General features: G+C 39.8%; 1 protein-coding gene across 2 annotated transcripts; it reads right to left on the bottom strand.

The window, feature by feature from the left end:
- Positions 1-22,608, bottom strand: COCH (cochlin). Of its 2 annotated transcripts, none has more exons than XM_042047692.1 (11): positions 22,119-22,608; positions 21,995-22,039; positions 16,204-16,360; positions 9,689-9,822; positions 8,459-8,524; positions 7,574-7,618; positions 7,339-7,486; positions 6,293-6,396; positions 4,671-4,897; positions 2,518-3,034; positions 1-1,847 (listed from the first exon to the last, which is right to left on the bottom strand). In XM_042047692.1, exons 1-11 carry the CDS (start codon positions 22,591-22,593, stop codon positions 1,672-1,674), a joined length of 2,094 nt encoding a protein of 697 aa, XP_041903626.1. In that variant the 5' UTR covers positions 22,594-22,608; the 3' UTR covers positions 1-1,671. The 2 variants fall into 2 exon arrangements, with proteins under 2 accessions (XP_041903626.1, XP_041903627.1); XM_042047693.1 differs by having other exon boundaries at positions 8,459-8,521.
- Between the last annotated feature and the right edge of the window lie 395 nt (positions 22,609-23,003).

The raw sequence follows: 23,003 nt of genomic DNA, 5'->3' as shown, positions 1-23,003 counted from the left end.
TGAGGTTCATCATAAAAAGACTGTATTATGAGATATTAAAACATATACCAGCAGGCCCAGTTTTCTTGCAATATGTATTTCTATAAAAAGTTTACAAACTAAATTTTTGCACAAATTTGATACAGCATATGAATTTATACAGCAAAAGCTTAATACTCTTATCTATAGATAAAACACAAAATTAAGAATAACAATTACTAGAAAAATACAAGGCATCTTTGCCATTTATGTTTAGAGTAATATATAGCCAGTTATAAGTTATTAGAAAGTGCACAGCAAAAGCCCAGTGAATACAATCCCTTCTGTGCCACTCCATAACTACTAGAAATTTTACAATCAATAGTGTGGGAGAGGAAAAAAGGGAAACCCCAGATTGATACGGAAAATGCCATTTTGTTTTCTACTATTCATTTTACTTGAAAACCCCCTTTATTTTCTAAAGAATATTTGGAGTATGTTATTCACACCAGGACTCTGGAATAACTTGGTGAATATCATGTCATTTTAACCACGTGTGTGCATATAAATATATCAACATTACTAGGTATGTAATCAAATAAAAGCCTTTTTCAAGAAAATGATTGTTTCATCTTCAGAAAACCTCACACATCTATAAAGATGTTTTTACTACCATTATGAAGTTGTTATTCTGTGAACTACTAAATCCCACTTAATGTGTCTGCCTAGTCTCTTCTTTTCTAACCATGTAATCTGATATAGATCAGTTAGGTTTCAAGGTTTGAGATACCTCTGGACTTGAATTTGAATGTTTCAGTTCCCAGTGTGTGGTCTAATTTAATCTCTTGGCCCAAGATTCCTGTCTCCAACTGTCTGGCCAATAACAACTTTGTCAAATCAAGACAGTACAAGGCAGCAGACAGGAAATATCCGGTTGTCAGTTATATTTGGAATATCACTGTTGACTTCAGTAGTGCAGAAAGCAGTAGTAGTAGCTAATATGTTAGGATCCATATCCTCAAAGAACTACTGTGCCTTAAATACATTTCAAAGTCTGTGCCAAAAGAACCAACCAAATAGATCCACAGAAATCTGTGGGTAGAAGATAAATGACTTTTGATGTAAATTTTGCCAACCAGATGGCAATATCCTTCACAATAGCAAAACACCAACTAGTAAAAATAGACTCTTTCAGCTACAATCTGTCATAACTTTTCTTAAGCTGCCTGGCAATAGTGGATGTTGCACAACAGGAGCGCTGAAAGTACTTCATGTTAGCAGCAGAACTCTTTGAAAAGATACAGAATTGTAAACTACAGAAAGCTTATAGAACATAGTACCTTGTATTTGAAGTTATATTATTTTTAACTCATAAGAAGGTATCTAGCAAGTGGCAGAAAAAATGTCAGAGCTGTATTATTTCCTCTGAGTATCTGCTATTCTTAAGTGCACAATATGCAAAGCTTTTAACTTTGGGATGCTCTATGCTTGTTGAAAATATTAACTGTTGGCCAAATTCTGCACTTCAGTACCAAGTACAACCTCTAACAAGCTCAAAAGAATCTTTGATTACAGAAACAAAAAGTAGCCCTTCTTCTTTCTCTGTATTATGATAGCATATATAAGAATAAAACATCTGTACTTTAGAGGGACCATTTCAATTTCATGATTTTTAGTTTCAAATAGTAATAGTGAACAGCAGATTTTTTTGCTTTATTGTTTAGAGTCCAAAAAATCTTTACAGATGCCTCTAACTATATCAGGAACCATCTGCTCCAATCCTGTGAACTCCCTGGTGAAGAAAGTATGAGATTCTCTTGGTTCAGAAGCCATGTCTTTCAGATCATCCAGAGGTGCCCAGGCAACACCAACAGAGAAGACTGTTATTCCTACAAAAAGGAAATAAAAAAGAGACCATTTTGCCTGGATACAAGAAAACCATCCATTTTGACATTAATGAATTAATGGTGATTTGAAAAGCATGTTTCAACACCCACAGTCAGTCAAAGATAATTAGATTTTGCCACTAAATACCAGCAATTAGATTTGTCTCAGGAAAAATCCTGAAGGAAATATGAGGTATCATAAGAGCTAATGTCTGAATTGTTCTTGTAGTGACACAGAGGATGGTAGCAGTTACAATGTCAGTCTTAAAACACAAGTAACACTGTGTAAAATGATTTTGAAAGTAAGTTTGGTTCCTTTGTGTATACGTAGTGCCTTATATACTTATACTTCAAGCATTATCAGCCCAATGGGCTTTTTGGCCAGAACTGCTTATTCCCTTCCTAGATGATGATGGAGCATACTTTACTGTTTAGGGAAATGAGACTGTGTTGGTTCATCCTTAAGCTGCTATAAGTGAGTCTAGTCATACCTGGCTCTGTAATACTGGTTGCTGGGGTTTTTTCATCCTAATGGGAAACAGTTCCTAGGGGCTTACATTTTTCTGAATTCAAAGCAAGTATGATACTTTGCAGACTTTAAAATCTTAACGTTTGCAGTGCAGCAGAAATAGGACGGATCGACTTCCACTGCTTTTCAAAATATGTAATTTACCTGCTTTTTGTGCAGCTGCAGCAGGTCCTCTAACATCATCATAAGATTGACCATCAGTCAGAACAATGAGGAAATTCTTGTTAGGTCCATCTTTCACTGGCCCAAACACATTCCTGGTTGTGAAAGAAATGGCATCGCCAGTAGCAGTGCCGCCGCTCATGTAGCGGATGTTGCGGATGGCCGAGAGGACCTTTTCTTTAGTGACGTGGTCTGTGAAGCTGAACTCGGTTCTCTGGTCGTAGGTGAACTGCACGGCTGCCACCTTGGAGCCGATGTCAGAGATCTCGAAAGCCTTTGCCACGTTGCTCACAAATTCAAGTATGAGGCGGAAGTTGCTCTCTCCAACGCTGCTGGAACCGTCTATCAGGAAACCAATGTTGACGGAGTTGTAGCAAGTCTTGCTACACAACATCTGCTCGTGTGAACACAGTTTTTGGACAAGAGGTTTTACATATTTGGTAGTACCAAACCAGGTGGGCATTTGGTAAGAGAAGAAACCATTGTTTCGACAGACAGCCTGTTTGAAAACAAAAACAAATGGGTGCATCCTGTCAGAGCAGTTGAATGGATAATACTCAGACACCTATGCTTTTTCTTTCAAAGGCAGGTTAGAAATGAAGCCTCATGGTGGGAGCTCAGGGTACTTGTCTTTAAAGAAATTGAAACATCTGCACTTGAAGTCAGTGAAAGCTGTAATATAGCTTATTTTAGCCAGTAATAAAGCCAAACCTGCTCCCCAGGCTCTGAAAGTTTTCAAATAATTTAGCTTTATTCACAAGAAGTGCAACAACTGAAAATTGCAATTGTGTTTTGTGTACGTGAACTGTCATGAACTAAATAGCCAAAGGATTGAAAGTTCTGTATTTTTGCCTATACACTGAAAATTAGCCTCTGTGTTTTCCCTTTGAACTTGATAAGACCTTTGTTTTTTTAATCTATAATATGTCATAAACACAGACAGATTTGGGTAGAAATATAAGTAAAATTTCTTTTCCCCTAGCTTCCATCAGATACACGTAAAGTACAAGGCAACTGAGAAAGGGGTTAAATTTAAAATCAGCTCTCCAAGATGTGATGAGTAATCTGGCTAACATCAAAATGCAGAAGGGGAGGACAGGCCTCAACCACTTAAGGTCATGTTTTTCTGTGCCTCTACAGGGACAGACAGTGATAGTACAAGGGGGAAGAGTTTTAAAGTAAAAGAGGAGAGATCTAGATTAGATATTAGGAGGAAATCCTTTACTGTGAGGATTGTGAGGCACTGGAACAGTTTACTCAGAGTAGTTGTGGATGCCCCATCCCCAAGAGCATTCAAGGCCAAGCCTGAGCTACCTGGTCTATTGGGCAGCATCCCTGCCCAGATGACCTTTAAGATCCTTTCCAACCCCAACCACTCTATGGTGCTTCTGGAAGTGCGTAAGGATCAGCAGCTAGGTATCTTATCCCTAGAAGGAGCAGAGCTTCATTCTGTTCCTGCCATTTCTGCTGAAATTAGACATCTACAACCTCCCTGTGGAAAATGAGTGGTTTTCTCACTGCAGAGTAAGTAAAGACTCAGTAAAGCTCATGTGAGGGTAGGTGATCAGTGTTTGAATTCCTGCTCTAAAGGAACAAGATCCAAAACTGCATGCAAGATCAAAGTCTTGTACACAAACTTGCTAGGATATGTTTTTCCATATTTTCTGTCCTCTTTCTAGTGAAAGTAAGTAAATAATTATCCACAGAGCAGGTAAGAAATAAGCTCCGCCCTGTCTGCCCTTTGGGGAGAGAAAATACATTGTATCAGCATTTCATTGCTTTGGCACATTCAACCATACCAGAGATAGGGGAATTTCCTGCACTGAGTCTTCATGCAATTACAAATTCCAGGAGCTACAACTTGGCCAAGCTTCTGAACTGGAAGGACAATGGTACCTTTGTGTGGCCCCTTTAGCAGGGAAAAATCTCCAGTGTTTCTTTAACCTTCCTTCTGCTAGTCTTTTAAATCACTTATGAGCAGGGATAATTTAATCAGCTGGTTTGAGAGAATATTTTTATATCTCTACATCTATATGAGTTATTGTATATACATATATTAGTTCATTAGAATTTTACTGTAAATTCTCCAGAATGATATTCATGACTGAAAACCAAATAATGACATTCTTTCTTACTTTGTCAACAAAACCAATGTCTTGTACCATTCCCAGCTCCTCTGTTGTGGGTTTTGCTACAGACACAATGAACACGTTGACTCCAAATTCTCTGGCTACTATTCCGGCTTCTTCTAGATCATCTGAGGGCCAGCCATCCAGAAACACTACAATGATCTTGGGAATTCCTTTCCGTGCTCCATTTTCCACAGAGAAGAATTTCTGAGCTGTGTGCTTCAAAGCTTTCCCTTGTTTTGAACAGAAAAAGAATATGAAGAAATAATGCATACGATGATGGTACATGCTGGGATCAGTCTCCCATCTGAAGTTGTGCAGGATTTATGTTATGACTACAGGACTAAGCCAGTGTAGCATTGAATTGGTGCCCCAGGAAATTTGATAATAATGAAGCTTGGGCAACCTCTAAGTTAAAAACCAACCACCCCAACAACACCCCTCCCCACCAAAAAAAGCCCACAGATAAAGCTGAGGTAGAATTCCCTGGTAATTTTATTTTTGTTCATGGGTCTAGTATTCTACTAGGAAGCAGATATATTAGTACCTACCAAATGGATTGAAAGGAAGAAAGTTCAGGAGCTACCTAAATTTAGCTTGTGAAATGCGACATCACTAGATGCTTGGTTTGGCTGGTTTTGTCTATGATAATTAATTTTCTTCAGAGTAGCTAGTATGGGACTGTGTTTTGGATTTGTGTGGAAAAATGCATTGATAATAGAGGGAAGCTTTTGTTACTGCTGAGCAGCTCTTGCACAGTGCCAAGGTCTTTTCTGCTTCTTGTGTCACCCTGCCAGTGAGAAGACTGGGGGTGCACAGAGGGACACAGCCAGGACAGCTGACCCCAACTGACCACAGGCATATTCCACACCATAGGGTGTCATGGTCAGCATATAAAGCTGTGGGAAGAAGAATGAGGGTGAGGGGACACTTGGAGTGATGGCATGAACTGTTATGTGAGCTGGAGCCCTGCTTTCCTGGGGGTGGCTGAACACCTACCTACCCATGGGACGTGGTGAATAAATTCCTTGTTTTGTTTGCTTGTCTGAGAAGCTTCTGCTTTCCCTAATAAATTGTCTTTATCTCAATCTACAAATTTTCTCATTCTCCTCTTCCCAATTCTCCCCCCATCCCACTAGGGGAAAGTGAGCCAGCAGCTGTATGGGGCTTGGTTGCTGGCTGGGGCTAAACCATGACAGGTAAATATCTTTTCACAAGCACTTACTACTTACTCCTCGTCTAACGCTTTGATTAGCCACACAACAAGAAAGAAACACTAATTCTTTTATGAATTTGTCTCAAGATACCATTCTATTACTAGTGAAAAGTCAATTACTGTTGAAATACAGGAAGCATTTATACAAGGATAAATACTTGTACTCTAACAAAATGTGTAATAAGCACCCCTACCTTCTAGAAATTAAATCTGAGACGTGGCAATGTTCTTGTGGAAAAACACTGAACCTGGTTAAGGTAAGTGTGACATCTAAAACACTTTCTTACCTATGTAAATTATAAGAACTTCAACATTTACGCACCACCCCCCCCCCCCTCATATTTACACATATACATATATATAAAAAATACATAAAGAAGTAATTTTAATTTAAGGGGGAGTATGAACTCACCTGTATTAGAATTGCCTCCTCTGAACCCTAACTCCTTTATGGCAAACAAAACTTCTTTTGCAGCAGTAAAGTTTTTCAGATAGAATTCAATTTTTGGATGTTCACTGTGGAAAAATGAAACAAAGTAATAAGGTTCACTTTTCACATCGGCATTAGCAAGCTAAAACACACTTGGAATAATTTTGCTCTTGATAATACATATTCTTCTCTGGATTTTAATATTAAAATAGAAGTTTGCTCCTCACTTAGTAAGTCTCACAATCCTTAGCAAGAGGAATTATCTATCTGAATGGGTAAATTAAAGACAGCCTGACTCTCATGTTTATCAAACAGCTGAAAACATTAGGTTGAAAATACATAAAGGAAAAAAAATGAACATGACAAATGTTAAACTAAATGTATCTGTGTAGTTAAAGATTGGCAGGTTTTGTACTATTTGTATGAGAAATACCTTCCTTATTAAAAATTCCTGCAAAATGCAGTTTGAGCTTTTGATTTGAGAAGTTCAAGGTATGTTAGCTACTGACTAAGAAATTAAAGACTTCAAGTATGCTGTGTCCAGATTTCACTTTTAATTTACAGTAGAAAGCAAAAAGAAGTGACCAGTTCCAATTTGAAAAATATCACCTGTAATATTTTATCAGTTGGTAAGAGGAGGTTTTTGTTTTGTACATGTACATAGCCATTAGGGACTATTCTCTCTCTACAGTTTTTAGAAACTGGCATCTCTCCCTCACAGAGTGTTTCCTGCTGTTCTACTAAGATGAGATGCAAAGCTGTCGGCAGCAGAGGGGCTGTGAAAAGTCCAGCTGCTCTCTATCTAAATATCAAATATCAGAGACAAAAGATGTTCACATTTGCTGTGTCCTCTCACATGCACATCTCAGTATAGCACAGAGCAAACAGTGCTACAGCTGAAGGGTTTGCTTTCCCTTGCTATTCATCAGCCATAATTGAATGATATTGTTCTGCAAAATGAAAAGTGATATATTAATTGATTTCTCTTATCAATTACTCCATTATATTTTGTGTAGATCTGCTCTTACCTGGCCTGTACAACTCCAACATGAGGCCCTTCTGTTCCAATTCCCAGCATTACAGCTACTTTTCCAACAAAGTTTTTCTGCAAGTTAAACCTACGTTGGCCGATGTTGTAGCTTCCATCAATGAGAAATGCAATATCAGCTTTACAGTCTGTGAACATCCAAAATAATTAGACTTATTAACACCAAATAAATGTTAGGATTCTGCTTTGCATAAGTTAAATCTGAGTGTTCTTACCTTTGTTTCCAGCCTTTTTATCAAGAGTCTTCTTAGGTCTTTTACCTTCAGTGAAGAAAACAGCATGGATCACTTAAGAACAAGACAATGAATGGCTCAAGATGAGAAAAAGCTCTGACTCCAAAAATTACAGTGCAATCTATCTGCAGTAGGAACTGTCAATCAGTTTAATAATTAAACTTTTGCTACTACTGCTTTGCTCCTTGGAGAATGGCCTTTTTTCAAACAGAACAGCTTAACCTTACTTTCTACACCTGTCTGACTGATTACTGAGTCGTACAAAGCCAGGTGGATTTCTGTACCTCACCTTCCCTACTGTTTCTCAGTTAGCAACACTGCTGTACAAGGCAATTTTAATAGTTTGGAAGCAAACCATGACTTAAACTGTAAACCAAGTGGTCTGTTCAGGAACAACATCCAAGTCCAGTATTTATAGAGCACTAACCTTCATAAAAAGGGTCTAATGCAGCATTTCCTGTGGTGAAATTCACATAACAACTAAATTTCTGCTATTCATGTCCTGACAGCACCCAGCTATTCAGTAGTTCCATAAGAAGGAAGGCATAAACTCTGTCTTCTCCATCACTTAAAAAGAATTAATATCTCATGAGCTCATGAACCCTTACCTTCCTTTGTCTTATCTATATTACTTTCCCAAAATCATTCAAGTTTATTTTAATTTGCATGAACATTAGTGAGATCAGACTCAATCTCCAAGATCACACATGATTCCTCTTTTTTTCTGGTGAAAGTTACACTGCAAAACCAGCTACTGCATATGTTTTCTTCTTCAAAAATAAATGAATCATATGGAACATGTTCTTTTAGCCAGGGACTCACACACTGCAGCGCATCATAGCTTCCCTTGCTGCGGAGATCGCGTACCTGTAGAAGGACGTGCTGTTGACACCGATCGTCCAACAGATTCAAGTGCTGTGTTCTTGGTGCCTGCTAAAATAAGAATACTTGCACTGGATTTTAGAGTATTTAGATGAAGTTACAAGTGCTAAAAGAATTACTGTATTTCCAATAACCTTTCTTTGTCACCTGCCATTAGCTACTCTGGGAGTAGGATACGAGCCTAGACAAACCTTTGGTGCAGTCCAATATTGCAGTCCTTCTTTTACAGGTAATTAATTTCTACATTTGAAACAACAGCAGCTGATGAGTAATTACACCATATTTATCTGATGAGAGGTTTTGAGCTGCAGATAAAGTGAGGGCTTGATCTGGAGAACTGGATTTCACCTTCATGCTCACCAAAAGCACCTGTAATTCCAAGTTCTTAGCTAACAACTTGCAATGGGCACTACACAAGGAACACCAGTATCTTAGAGATAGTAGGCTAACTTTTAGCTGTGTAAACAGTAAGAACACATCAGAAAGTTCACAAACTTTCTATACCAGCAAACACACACGCTTCAATATTTTTGAAGCTGCAACAACATATACAACCAATATGCTTCTGCATATGATTTCATGAGGGCGGTTTAACCTCACCCAAGTGGCAAGGCATGCCAACTGGTTGCAATTAGGCAACTAATAATTAACAACTACCTCAATGATGGGGACAAAAACTTCTGGACAAAACCACCACATTGCACCTTAGCTTAATGACCACATCAGACAAGTTGACGCTATTGCTATTTTTGGAGGGTCAGTGTTCTCTCTGCATGGAATGCAGCACAAGGTATTTGAAGGGCCTGACAAAGTGCTGTTGCCTGCACAAATGCAGGTAGAGGGAGAGAAGGGATAAAACTAAGTGGCTGGAAGTGGCAGGAGGACTGGACTGAAATGGCAGGATCAAAGCATTGACTTCAATCAGCTTAAACTGTCATGGAACTGTCAACTGCCTGCTATCATGTCATTATATTCTAAATAACTGATCCATTTTTATGTATCAGCTTCTGTTACAGACTAGCTACTCTAGCTAGAATAGTTTTTCTTTAGATAATTGAGGAAAAATGAAATTAAAATAATGAATTAGAAGTGAAAACTTCTGTTGCTACACATCAGATAACAATTACTTTATACATATAGAAGCACTGAGGAAGTGTCCTACAGTTCTGTCAGTGCTTGAAATACAGTTTGCAAAACTAAGTGTGATCTACCTACCAGTCACTGAGAAAGATGAAGCCCATCTAGAGAGCACCTGAGACTGGATCCCATTGGCATTTACAGCAGGGTAGTTTTCCTGTCCTGGGAGAGTCTGTACCCTTACAGCTCCTCCTGCATTGGTAATCACTCCTCTAAGATTCAAAAAGAGTTGGTATAAATCAGATATTTTAGCCACAAGAAAATGCAATACAGGTATACCATCACTAGAATTTTTGTCATCAGCCTTCTCAAAAAGATGCAATATAGGCAGGCAGCTGTGTTCAGGCTAGAACAATCTGTAAGCTGCTGAAAAGACTTTAGAAGAAATTATTCCACAGAGCATCACACAGATTTATTTAAAAAAAAAAAAAAGGCAGAAAAGCCTAAAAATGCTGGCAGTGTTTAGGCTAATGCAGAGCAGTGATGCTTCAGGCTGTATGCAATTCCTAAGTGACAATAAGAAGCATCAGAACTGTCAGATCTCTCTTTATGTGCTACTGAAGGAACAGTTATTATTTTTAGAGACCAAAAGTCAAAGTTGGACTTCTCTAAGAGGGAGCAAAATCTTGATACTTTGTAGTACATAGACGAGTACAGTTCTGTGGGAGACAAGCAATCATTTCAAGACTATTTAAACACAGCAATGTGTGCCTTTGTGTTTACTTTTTGATTCTGTTTAGCTTCCTGTGTGAAAAGATGTCCTGGCCTAATCTGATTTAAAACATTGTGGAAGTAGAATAATCAAGACCACAGTACAGAAAACTTTGCATATGTTTCTGATAATATGAGATCTGGATATCTGTGGCAAAGGCAACTTCCACATAAAATTCTATGTGGATTGCTGTTAAAAGACATTCATTCTTCATGGATGTAATTTTCATTTCTAAAGTGAACTGTGATTATATACATTTAATTCTTGCAGCTTGGAAAATCATGGTAACAGTTTCAAAATATACAGATATATTCTCATATAGGAATACTTTATGGAGTATATAAACAAAGGAGTTTTAGTAAGGTTACCCTGAATGACTTTAAAATCAGATTATAAAGTTGGCAAATACAAACAGCACTTTATAGTTCTTTAAAAAAAACAGTGAGAGAAAAATCTGACCTGAGCCATTAACTGGTTAGTTTTAAATGACAGGAAAATCCAGTAAGTCAAAATTATCTTTGAGAAAAATGACACATAAATGCACTTAGAATATTTCAGTCTACTTAGAATATAAATTTCTTCTCCAGTACCTGGTTGTCTCAGGCATTCAAGCCTTCACTAATGTCTCAGTCTTAATGGATAAGGAAATGTGTCAAATAGAATGTGTTTAATTGGAACAATTTCTATTTTAAGTTTGTACTTGTAATTTTAGTGAAGCTACTTTGGGCTACATCAGCAAACCTGATCCATGCCCAAGTTAGCTCCTAAGAAGAGCTCAGTATCTTTTCCCACTTTCTTGGTTGTGGACTCACAACTTTGAGGGCTGGCTGATTTGAGCTCAAGAAAACATTCAGATTAAAAGCTCAGCCTAAGAAGTATGCCTGGAAAAAATTATTTCAGCTTATTTTAGGCACACTGTGATCAGTGTTGTCTATATTAGTTCCATTTTGTCTATTGGTCTTGACATTTTAATTGCAACAATAATTAATTAAATTTAATTAATAATTTTAGAGGAAAAGTAATCATCTACCTAGTCTCCACTGAATTTGGAAGCTTTACAGCGAAGCTGGAGTAGACTTATTTACTCCTTATCTATTTGTTGAAAACATTTGATTCTGTATTTGAACACCGCTATCCATACAACAGCTCTGCTATTTTTAGTGCAAGTGGGGGCTGATATTAGATGTGAATGTAACATGACCTGCAGCCTCGTGGAAGTTATTCCTTCTTTCTTGCCCTTTTGTTCTGTAGGTGAGTTAACAGTTCAAGGCCATCTTTTACAATCTCATCAGTTTTACCTGGGATATTTCCTCACGCAAGTCTACTCAGAGTGCATGCTTATAGATGCTGATGTGGAACAAACCATACATTGCCAGTTTACCTTTGTTTTCTGAACCAGATTGGCAAATTCCTTTCTGCAATCATTTATGATTTACTTTTAAAGCAAGATTCATCCTGTGTGGGTCTGCAATGGTTTTTGAAGAGTGAAGAAGTGCCTGTGCATTCCTCAGAATGACTTATGTCACTGCAATCTGCTCTGATTTTCGCTGCTGTGCTTTGCTCCTGTGTGACTGACTTGCATGCCAGGGCTGTTTTGATTAAACTGGAACTCAGCAGATTTTCCAGGAACAGCTTTCATCTCCCTACTTATTATGCTAGATGCTGCTGCCAGTGCTCCTTGACAGGGACTTTATGCAAAAGCTGTCAGTCCATTCTCTTGTCTAGCTTGTTAATAACAACCTGAAATTTATATCTAAATTGTATTTTTCTCTCAAAAAGGGATACAAACAGAAAAGCAGATACACGAGGCAGTAATCCAGTACCTCACTGCACAACAGCTCATGAAAGAAAGTATACCAGCCAAGGGTAGCAGAAAGGTCTTATAAAATACAGGAATTTCAGCTAAAATATACTTAAAAGACTGAACTGAATTGAGATAAATCACAAGATTAAACGGAAACTTTTTAAGATCCCCGTGCACTTCCTCAGTGTGCAAGAACAGTTTATTTGCACTCTTGGAGAAAGGTACAGGGTGTTGCTGAATTTTGAACTAATTTTTCAAGGAGTCTACACATCAAAACTGATGCCTAGACCACAAAGTAAGTCTTCTGGCCATGGGAGATGAGCCTTACAGATGTAACTGCAGTCAGTTTACACTCGGGGACTTTAGACAAGAAAGCTGAATTACCTGAATTCCCATCTTTCCTTCCTACTATCACCATCTGCAAACCCTGTCCAAATAGTCAGCCTTTCTCCATCACTCTAAGAAGTATCCTCCTCATCTCCAAACTGGACTTCTGCTGCTGCCTGATTGCCATCAATCACCGATATGGAGCTGCTCAGGATTTCATGCCAGTATCCTCTGGACCCCTAAGCTGTGTTCTTCCTTTCTTTCTGTCTTCTCTGCACCCCTACTGCTTTTGGCAGGAAAGAAGTTCAGCAGCAGAAGGAGGCACGATACCAAAATTTCCCAGGGATCTACAGCTCAGAAATCCTCAGAAAATTCCTCAGAAATCCCTTTGGCCAGACAAGGTTTTTGTCAATATTCTTCTAGTAAACATTAGGGCAGCTCAGGTGCCTTTTGTGTTTATGGGCACTTTTTGGCCAGCTTGGTAATACCATGATATGCTTTTGTTAGACTTGAGTTCTGGGACCCCAATGCTTAATGAGGAATGGTTTCACCCTGTGACGAGTGAGGAAGGTTATGAAAAAATCTGCATGCCTATTTAACATCTAAATACTACCACATTGGGCTAGGTCTCCATTTAGTGGAATTGGCACTAGAACAGAACTGCACAAGCTGAGAACCTAGTCCTTCATTTTACCTTCTGATTATTAATCCAATCAATCACTTAGTGGTAGATTTAACTCAGTTCTTCATGCCTACATAGTGTCAGCCTGGTAGGAGGTTCTCCATTCTTCCCTCAACAAATAAATATTTTATTCTTCTGCCCAGAAAAAGCATGATATTAAATAAATATTTTGCTTCCTAAGAGTAATTACACATAAAATGAAAGAAAAAGCCAAATATAACAAGCTAAAACAGGCAGAAAGCTTATTCATCTGTAGTACACAGAATTATTTGTAGCTGAATTCTGCTAAATTATTTTCATGTATTACATAGTATTTTCCTGCACTACTGCCTCACAGTAATGGAACTACTCATAGGACTAAGTATTATTTGATTTATAAAAAATTAAGGAATCCAGCCTCAATATAGACCCAGCACGCAGACTGAAGTGTATGTGGAAGGGGGGAAGACCCATGCTCACACAACCATTTTCAGTTTAAAAAAAACTAAACAAGCCCTGCTCCCATGACTGATGTTTCCTGAAATTCTGGATAGGTGTCTGACTGTGCTTTCTGTGAGATAACAGCAACAGCCATGGCAGGTGACACAGGGCCAGTACCCAACAGTGCCAAAGGTACACACAGAGTTATCTGCACTCACCAGGCAGTGAAATGGAGGGTACACCTAGTTTGAAACTAGTGGTTAGTGTGGTTATTTGGAAGAAATGTACAAAATTTTCAAAGCACAAATCTACTTATGTCACAATAATGGCAAACTCCAATCACCTGCTGGGAATATCTTCTTGAAGTTTCTTTCACGCCAATATGGAGTTTAGACATTGCAACACAGAGCAAGAAGGAGCAAGTATTTGCTATGTTTTTGTTGGATTTTGCAGCCTGACCTGCAAGTATATGAGAACTAGACAGCTATTGCCCCTCCTCCATACATCAATCCTTTTTTGCCAACACTAGTTATGGCTGTTAATAGTTGCAGCAAAGCCACCAAAATGATCTCATGTAGCAAATTCTGTTTGAATATGAGAGGCCAACAGAGCTAATAGCCCCCAGCTTAAAGGCAGTCTTCAAAAAAGCAGTTCTCCTAAACAGATAATTTTTCACCTTTAGTCTACTTTTTCAAATACCTTACTACCTTACAGTCTACCATACTCAGAAGACTTGAACAAGATTAACTTACATCCATTCTGGAAGACACAGATTAGAAAGGTGAGTATATTTTAATCCCTTTGTTGCTAACAGAGCCCTCATTATTCTCATAATGTCTGTGGAGAGGGATTGTTAAATGCAGGTTTTACAAAAAGGGCTGCATATTTCACAAGTAGTACAATTTATATTACTCTTACAATGGAAAAGTATGGATTTTTCTATAGTCTCATGCTTCTGGGCTGGAGAACAATAGTACAAGTAGTTTATAAGGTACAGACTTCATTGAAGAGCTAAGTGATATATAAGAAAATAGAGCTTGTGCTTTACCATCTAGGGGAAGACTATGCAAATAATGGAAAGAAATATGCATCTGCCACTTCTTGCACCTCTTTCTTTTGTAGAAGTATTTCCCAGCTGTGACAGAACTAAACCCCAGCAGCTTTCATGGTGGGACTTTCCTAACAGTCAGTCACAGACAGCCCTGGCACGGGAGGTTCAAGAACTCTGCCTAGTTGAACTGGTTAGGAACTTCTGTGTCTTTTCAAAATGTTCAAGTCTTTAATCTCTTTAGAAAAAGGTCTTGACAGCAAAAGCTTTTTCCTCTTTAAAGATATCTTTGGCAAGAAATGGAATGTTAAAATAAATGCAATGTTAAAATACATGGCTACATCACTAAATAGAAACATTGCCTCAGGAAAAAAAAATGACAATGGAAAGAAATCTCAGTATTCCTCAGACCAAAAAAGAAAAAACAATAAAAAAAGCAAATTCAAAGCATGAAATACCTGCATTTGATCTAGGCATTCTTTCAGAAACTTTTTATATACCTTAACTAGGAAGAGTGAAGAACCAGAGTGTAGGTTTTTTTTAAACACTTGTGAAGACACTTAAAACACACTAAATGGAGACTAAGTGGAGACTTTAATTCTTTTTACAGAAGCATCAGAAGGAAGTCTGTCGAACAATAAAATACACATGGACACATGTAAATATGAGACGAAATCTTCAGCTTTAAAAACAAATAGAAACAGACCCCATAATACCTCCCAAGCTCCTTCTAATTCCTCCGACAGTACCTTAGCCCTGAGATTCTTTTACAGCATTTGAGAAATTCCACAGTTTCTACTCAAAACTCCTCCTTAAGTCAATTTTTTTTTTTAAAAAGTTCATTTTAGTTTACTGAGGAGTTTAACAAATTGTGGAAGTCTTGTTAAAATTTATAGAATTTTAATTGACACTTTAAATAAGATTGTAGCCAGTAATGACAGCCCCCTAAATATTATTTAAAATGCTTACTTAGCATGGTCTTTTATGGCATTTAAAGTGTCAAGCAATGAATACTAACTCAAGAAAGTTTTATTTTCCTCACTTATCTTCTAGCCATTTATATTTCTGTAAAATTTTAATTTTATAGCTGTGGGTATTTTAACATAAAAAATACTCTGATAGCTGCAGCATCACATCAATATATTCTGAAAGCTTTCTTCTGTTGCTTGATGTTAAAAAAAATGGAAACCACTCCTCCATTTCTTTTAAACAGTTTGCTTGACTCAGGCTTATAAGAAAGTCAGAAAGAGAATCTGCTTCTATTCTTCAATTAGTTGCTATTTATACTGTATCCTTCCATATCTACTAGCGACACAAGTGATTTTACAGTGAAAGTTCATCTGTGGACAATGCTGGGCCATTTCAGAGAAAGTTAAAGTGGTTTTCAGGAACACTTAAACACAACTCAGATAACTTGTGAGCTGCACAGAGCTGCATTCTTTTTTTCCTTGTTTTCTCCCAATGACATTCCTATTGAGTTAATAGGATACAAAGTCCAGACAGATTTTTACTACAATGGCATCAAAAGGCTAAGATTTGTAAGTGTGGCAAAGACTATATAAACTTGCTTAGCACATGGATTAACAATCATCTGACTTACCTGTGTATGGCAGCTCCACAGACACTCGAAAGAGAGGCATAAACTCCATCCCCAAAGACATAAAATTGCCACAGAGGACAGTTTGCTGGGCAAAGGACATCTTCTGTCCCCTTTCTAAGGTCAAGTCCTCTTGTAAAGCATGTGATAGCAGTAGAAGCTAAAGAGAAAAGAAGAACTTTTGACCTGAAAATCTTAAGGGTTTGTTGTTGTTGTTGTTTTTTTTTTTAAGTCTATACAGTTTCTAAGTTTAAAGCAATATCTGAATTTGAAATTAGGTACAATGACTACAAAGATGTCTTTGGAGCTTACAAATGTACAGTTATGACAAGGAAACACATACTTCAAAATTACTTATGGGGAAAAAGTTGCAGAAAAAGGTGAAAAGGTAAAAAAACCCCCCAAAACACGAACACACAACATTAAAATAATATCCAAGGAACATTACACAAGGAAAAGCAATTCACATCTGTAAGTTTACTGCAGAGGCAGAAGGGAAAGGGGAGGACCTTTGAGGGCTGATGGACCACAGATGCAGGTGGCACTTTCCAAGGAAGAAATTAAATCACTCTGACATCCCCACAGTAATCTCCAGCCATAAGGTATCTATGAGTCACTTGGGAAATTTTGAAACTTCTCTCCAGTGGCATTCATGAAGCAGGTTGGCAGCAGCATTTCCCTTAGCCTCTGCAATAAATCCTACTGAGGCCAGTGTAATTAAAAAAAAAAAAAAAAAAAAAAAAAGGGAAAACCCATCTCCTTGCTCCAGTAACACAGTAACATCTCAAACATTGGTATCAATTCATTACAGTGAAGTTTACATCACTATCATTGTGCAGAGGACTGTCAGATTCACACAGTGGTACACAAGTTATTTATTCAGCTGAGGCACATGCATTTTTTACATAGAATTCTGCCTTTTTTCAAAAGTTGCTCCTCAAGTTATCATCATTAAGCTTTCATTGTGCTTGCCTGTGTGCAACGAAGGTATGCAGACTCAGATTAACATCAATACACAATTTTGCTTGGCAAACTGATGTTTTTTCTTTTGAAAACACAGAGGTCTTTATCTTGCATGGTAACCACCATCCTTCTGCTACACGAGATAGGACAATCAGCTGGTCTGTTGCACAGCAAATTAGAGATTTCGCTGAGATCATTATCAATTCAGCAGCCTAAATCCAACCCATGCCTGGCTCTTTATTATGAATTTCTGAAGGCACATCTTACCCTTACACCTAGAAGGTGCAAGAACTTTTTCTAAATGCACTTAGAACACTACCTTTGCACAGTATTAAGATGAAAGCTGGCAGAGGCTAGCCAAGGTATCAGTGCACACATCACAGCATTATATGCCAAGGACTGTATGTTTCAGGGAGCAGTGAGTGATCTGTCTCTCTCCTGCTTTTCCGCCCACTCTTTTAATTCTTACCCTGGGGTGTTTCCTGACCCCAACATATGTTGCTTATAAATGAAAGCACTGGGAGCATATGCTGTTCTTCATCAGGGGATGGAAAAGATGATACCTCCAGCTAATCTCACTGCCTTTAGAGCTGGAAAGCAGAACAGTTGCAGACAGAGATGCAGAGGAAAGCATGTCTGTTCGTTCTGACTGCATAAATTGAACACGCACATTCATCAACTATGCATGTAGTTTTAATTACATACAACAGTCATTAATGCTATGCCAATACTGTTAAATTACCTAATCACATCTTCCTGAAAAATGTTCGTTGCTATTTGTTAGCACAAATATGGGACTTGTATATGCTAAATCTATCTATATAGTCCTGAGTAAGAACAAAAGAAAGCAGTAAGCATTTCTTTATTTTTCCCTTTTCAAGATAATAGAAGTTATCTACCTAGCAAGACACTGTAAAGTGATTTAATCTAATTCTCAAGTATTCTGAGAAACAAAGAAGTTTCTTTTAGGACTTAGTCTTACCTACTCACATCCTCTCCATGCTTAGTCTTATTTAATTGCCTTAAAAACAAAAGAGAAATCAAGCAGAATTACCAATGCTTATACCTAGAAGCTCCCTATTTTCATTGTCAAAAGTGTTTTATTATTGGTGTGCTAAAAGAAGTCGATTTGCTTTGCTGTTTGCGTCCCCTAATCTTTTCATGGAAGTTCTACAAGTGTGTTTGCTAATTACTGGACCCTGATCAAGTAGTATCCAACAAATGACACCTAGCAAGACCATCAAAATCAAACAGCAGCTAGAAGACTGGAAATCCTTGGAGGAGTCACTGCAATAAGCACCACTGGTAATCCCTGCTCTCACAGCACTGCTTGTGCCTCTCACCCTGCAACATTTTTCAAGCCTCTAAAACCCCCCTCAAGACACCACAGGAAGTTTTAATTCCTGTCATTTCTAATGTAATGTACTTGACTGAATTCCTTGGCCGGCTGCGCATACAAAGACAGTAATTAGACATGTCTAGTTAACAAACCCTGTATCGCTTGGAGATCTGTATTTCCCCCATCACCAAGTACCTACTAATTACCATCATGTGGCAGGCTTTTGCATAGCACAGAAGATGGGGGGAAAAATAATCTGTGTTTTCCCTGGCAATGAAAACACAGAAATCCATTGTAGCCCAGCTGCAAGATTTTTCTGTACTGGCAGCCTAAAGACTGTCATGATCCTTTCCTACACGAGAGGCAGGCTTCCAAGTGAAGTGTGCACATTGCTGTTGTGTGAACTGAAGAGCTGACATGCTGAAGCTAGGGGATTTAGCAGTTTATACCTCAGCTGGATCAGCACTGAGGTAGAAACACACACTTTGAAGTAAATGATGCTGTTAATTAAAAGCAACAATTTCATTTTAGTTTTCTATGTAGGTAGACACAGTTTTCTCTAAGCCATAACTCTAAAATAGAGACTAACATCAGAAATATTTGGTGAAGTATCAAAACGAAAGCCAGTTTTTTTGCTGACTACCAAAATTAAGGCTTACAATATCAGTTCTGCAGTGTTTTTTGTTCTTCCCTATTTGTTAACGCATCATTGGCCATCCAACCCATAAAACTTCAACCATTTCATTGCAAACATGAAAATGTATTAATGAGGTCTGAATACTAGAATATATACAATTGTTCTTTGACAGCTTACATTCTCATCATTCTCACAAATTTTACATATGATGTTACTATTGAAATTGAAGAAGTGCTTGTTTTTGTTAGTCTATCCATGATACTTCAACATGGCAAGAAGTGCCGAAGAGCTATATCTATGTATAAAGTAACTGGGATAAAACCTGTATGTTTTAATCACTGTAATTGAAGAATGCAAGAACAGTAGCACTGGAGGCATTTCTTTCAATACTTATGTGATGCAATATTCTAAATCCAAGTATTTTTGGAAGAAATAAATATAAGCTTGCAATTTACAGGGAAGGATTCAGTTCTAGACTCCTACCCATTCTGGACTCTGTCGAAGGCATGAGTTTTGTTACATTAAATCAGGCCTTTAGAACCACAATAAAATGACTATCATCCTGTCCTGTCAAGACACACACACCCTTCAAGCTTCACAGAAACACACTACATCAGAGTATCCTACAAAACAAAGTACAAAGAAAAGAAACTGTAATTCTTCCTCATTTAAGCCATAAGGGTAGGGATGAATGTCTTCCATCACTGTTGACCTAAAAAAAAAAAAGAAAAGCAAAGACTCACTTCTCTCTTAAAACAACCATGTTTTCAATCATTCCATCAATTTCCATCTTTTTGGTACCTCTTCCCATGTACTCTGATCTTGCTGTGAACAGTTGCCTCTTATATCAATCTATAAAAGTTCACACTTAATTTTTAGCAGGAGCCACTGCTTTAAGTTATTCTAGGGAAATAAAATCCGTATGCAAAATCTGATATTTTCTAATCTTGAAGTTTCCGTATGTTGCTTTGGGAAAACAGTTTGTTTATACAAAGGAAAAAAAATCCTATGTACATCATGGCAAAAAAAAAAATAGGGGTTCCTATTTTGTTTTAAAGAATTAAAAAAAATTTTTTTAAATTAATTTTTTTAAAGAAAGGTAACTTTATGGGTTGTAACATAGAGAAGTATATCCCTATTATGCTTCCTATTAGTATTTATTTTTTTTTCAAAATAGAAACATTTTAGGTCCTTTTTTATCTTGAGGCTTCAAACAAGCCTGCTTTTTCTATCTCATGCAAGGAGCATCCCAAAAAAGACATACTAGTAAACCTACACTTATTCATATTTTGGAAAACATGTTCACAGATTGCATACTAATTCATGTAAATCTTTAGTACATATCCCAATCTGGACAAGGGCAACGGGATTTAAAGAAATCTGGTCAGGGCTATGTCGTTCATTTCAGTCTGAGACCTGCCCTTTTCTCATCAACTTAAGGCCACTTGCCATCACATGGCAGCGTTCACCCGCCTGCACACCCTCGTGTCTGGCAACCAGAACTGTTGAGCTTGGCAGCACTTGTGTCCATTCCAGTGGGAGTATAAAGAAAGTTTTAAGATCCTCTGAGATCTTCCCAAACATTATGAGCCTAAATACAGTAGATTTTTGAGGAAACTAATGTTCTTTGATTACTTTTCAACAACAGAACTTAGGCGTTTTTATAAATGCTCCTGCAAGTTTCTAGTTCAATAACCAAATGCTGCTGAATTTAGGTTCAGACTAAAGGTAAGAGGCAATATCTTACAGAAACTGTTCACATTAATGCTATTTGAGCTGGTTCCAGATACCTTCAGGTTACAGCGGCTTCTCCAGCCCTGAAGGAAGTATCCCAGAAAACTTTTCATTTGTTTCCTGCCAGACTGCCATCACTTCATCTATAATGCACCTGTAAAATAAAAAAGGGAAAAGAACTGACGTTAGAGTAGCTTTTCTATTTCTGTGCATTTTTTCCTTTTTTAACCATAGCACTCCTGCCACAGATAGCTTTTATCAGTTTTGCACAAAAGAATTTTCCAAATCTTTGATTCAACACAAAGTGAGCAGCAAATTCGGCTTCCTAATAACTGTGAAATCGTTAACAACCATTCAGAAAAGCTTGGGGTCACTCACCTTCTGCAGGCCAGGCCTGCATCTGGAAGCATGTTCTTCTAAAGGCTCCTATCCTCCCTTGGAGAAAGGTTCCACTGAAAGGGGCAGACAAACGGCTTGCGTCCTCCTGTAACAATATTTCTCCAACTCCTTCCCATGGATTTATTCTGGTTCCAGGAGAGCCTGCTCTCCAGCAGCAAGGATGCAGTCCAACAAAGGATGGTACAACAGGCAGCCCCTGCCATACGCTGCTAGGTATCCTAAGTGTGTTCTTTTAGTTTCCAGGTCAAAACAATGGCAGGGCAGGTTTAAAATGTTTTTAATGGTCTAAAATATGCCAGAGATCCTCAAATTGCCAAGCACTGTACGAGTGAGTGCCTTTATAACACACAACCCCACTCACTGCTGCTGCCACCGGCACACCCCTCGATGGGGGCACTTGTTACCACGGCGCTGCTTCAGCCTGCGCCAGGAAGGAGTTTTCACCCCCGGCTGGAAGCGTTCCCAGACATCCTCCGTGCCCCTCTGCAGCTTCCCACCGGCCGGCTTCGCGCAACCCTCCCCGGCGGGGCTCGGCGGGGGCTCCCCGCGCATCCCGGCGAGAGGCGGCCGCAGCCGGGCGCGCCGGGAAGGGCCGAGCCGGTATCCGCGGCCAAGCGCCCCCCGGGCGCCGCCACCTCCCGGCGGGGCGGGACAGGCCGGGCAGAGACGCTCCGAGGGGAAAACCCCTACGGGGTGCGACGGGGGGACAGCGGCCAACTCACCCGAGCCGTCGCTGCCGCGCACCGGGCCGGAGAGCAGGAAGGCGCCTGCGAACAGAGAGGGAGCGGGTCGGCGCGCTGCTCCGCGCCCGCCCCGCCGGCCCCCGCCGCTCCCCGCGGTACCCACCGAGGAGCAGGGCCGAGAGCCACATGGCGGCGGGGCGCGGCCGCACCGCGGGGCAGCGCAGAGCTGAGCGCAGGAGAGCGGCGGAGAGCGGCGTGCCGGCCGGGTCACTGCACCGTCCCTGCGCGCTGCCCGCACCTCCGCCGAGCGGTACGGCCGCCGGCAGCCGCCGCTCCCGCTTTAAACCTCCGGCGGGCGCATGAGCACTGGGGCGGGCGGGAGCGAAGGAGGGCGCGGGCACGGGGCTGGGCAGCCCCGCCGCTGGCCCGGCAGGTGCTGCCGTCCCTCCCCCGCCGCGCCCCCCGCCGGCTTCTTCCGCCGGCACCGGCGGCTCAACTCTTCCCTGAGCATTCGGGTGCGGCAGTTCTCCTCCCTGCCCGCTAACTCGCCCGCTCCGGACGGGCAGTGGAGGTGCGAGGACGTTCCCGTACCCGGCGAAGCACCTTTGCGGTTTGCCTTCCCGGCCCTGCCCGCGCATCCCTCGATATCCCCCCCCACCCACGGCTCATGTCAGGTGTCTTTACTCCAGACACCTTGGGAAATGCGAGCGAGGTGTTAGCTACTTCCCCGCAACATCTACCCCTTCCTCTAAGCTGAGCGGAGGGACAAAGCTGTCATGAGCACTGCGAGGCGCCGCGAGGGGCTGCCAAGCTCCCCCCGCCCGCCCCGGGCCCGCCGGCCGCAGCCGCCGCCGTGCGGGAGCCTTACCTGGTCCCGCTGGGCGCTGCAGCGGGGAGAAGCGGGGGATTTAAGCCTAACTGAATCATTCGAAGAGATGGAAATACCCGAACCGACGTTTCGGGTATCGTTTTTGTCTGGTCTAAAATGTTAGCGCAAATACTACAGGTGCCTACCTTTCATTTAAGTAAAACTTTGCTTAAATTAAAT

The sequence above is a fragment of the Corvus kubaryi genome, unplaced genomic scaffold (assembly GCF_017639235.1).
Source record: "Corvus kubaryi isolate FWS band 111438036 unplaced genomic scaffold, C.kubaryi_AGA036_p1.0 66, whole genome shotgun sequence".
NCBI classification, from domain to species: domain Eukaryota; kingdom Metazoa; phylum Chordata; class Aves; order Passeriformes; family Corvidae; genus Corvus; species Corvus kubaryi.
This window is presented reverse-complemented; position numbering and strand designations above follow the sequence as displayed.

What these genes read in the sequence shown, in the direction of transcription:
- COCH (XM_042047692.1), bottom strand. Translation starts at nt 22,593, where the DNA reads ATGCGCGGGCAGGGCCGGGAAGGCAAACCGCAAAGGTGCTTCGCCGGG. An exon ending in GTTGGAGTTGTACAGGCCAG is followed by an intron (nt 6,397 to 7,338) that starts GTAAGAGCAGAT and finishes ATTTTTCCACAG; the next exon opens with TGAACATCCAAAAATTGAAT. An exon ending in AGGAGGCAATTCTAATACAG is followed by an intron (nt 4,898 to 6,292) that starts GTGAGTTCATAC and finishes GTTCAAAACAAG; the next exon opens with GGAAAGCTTTGAAGCACACA.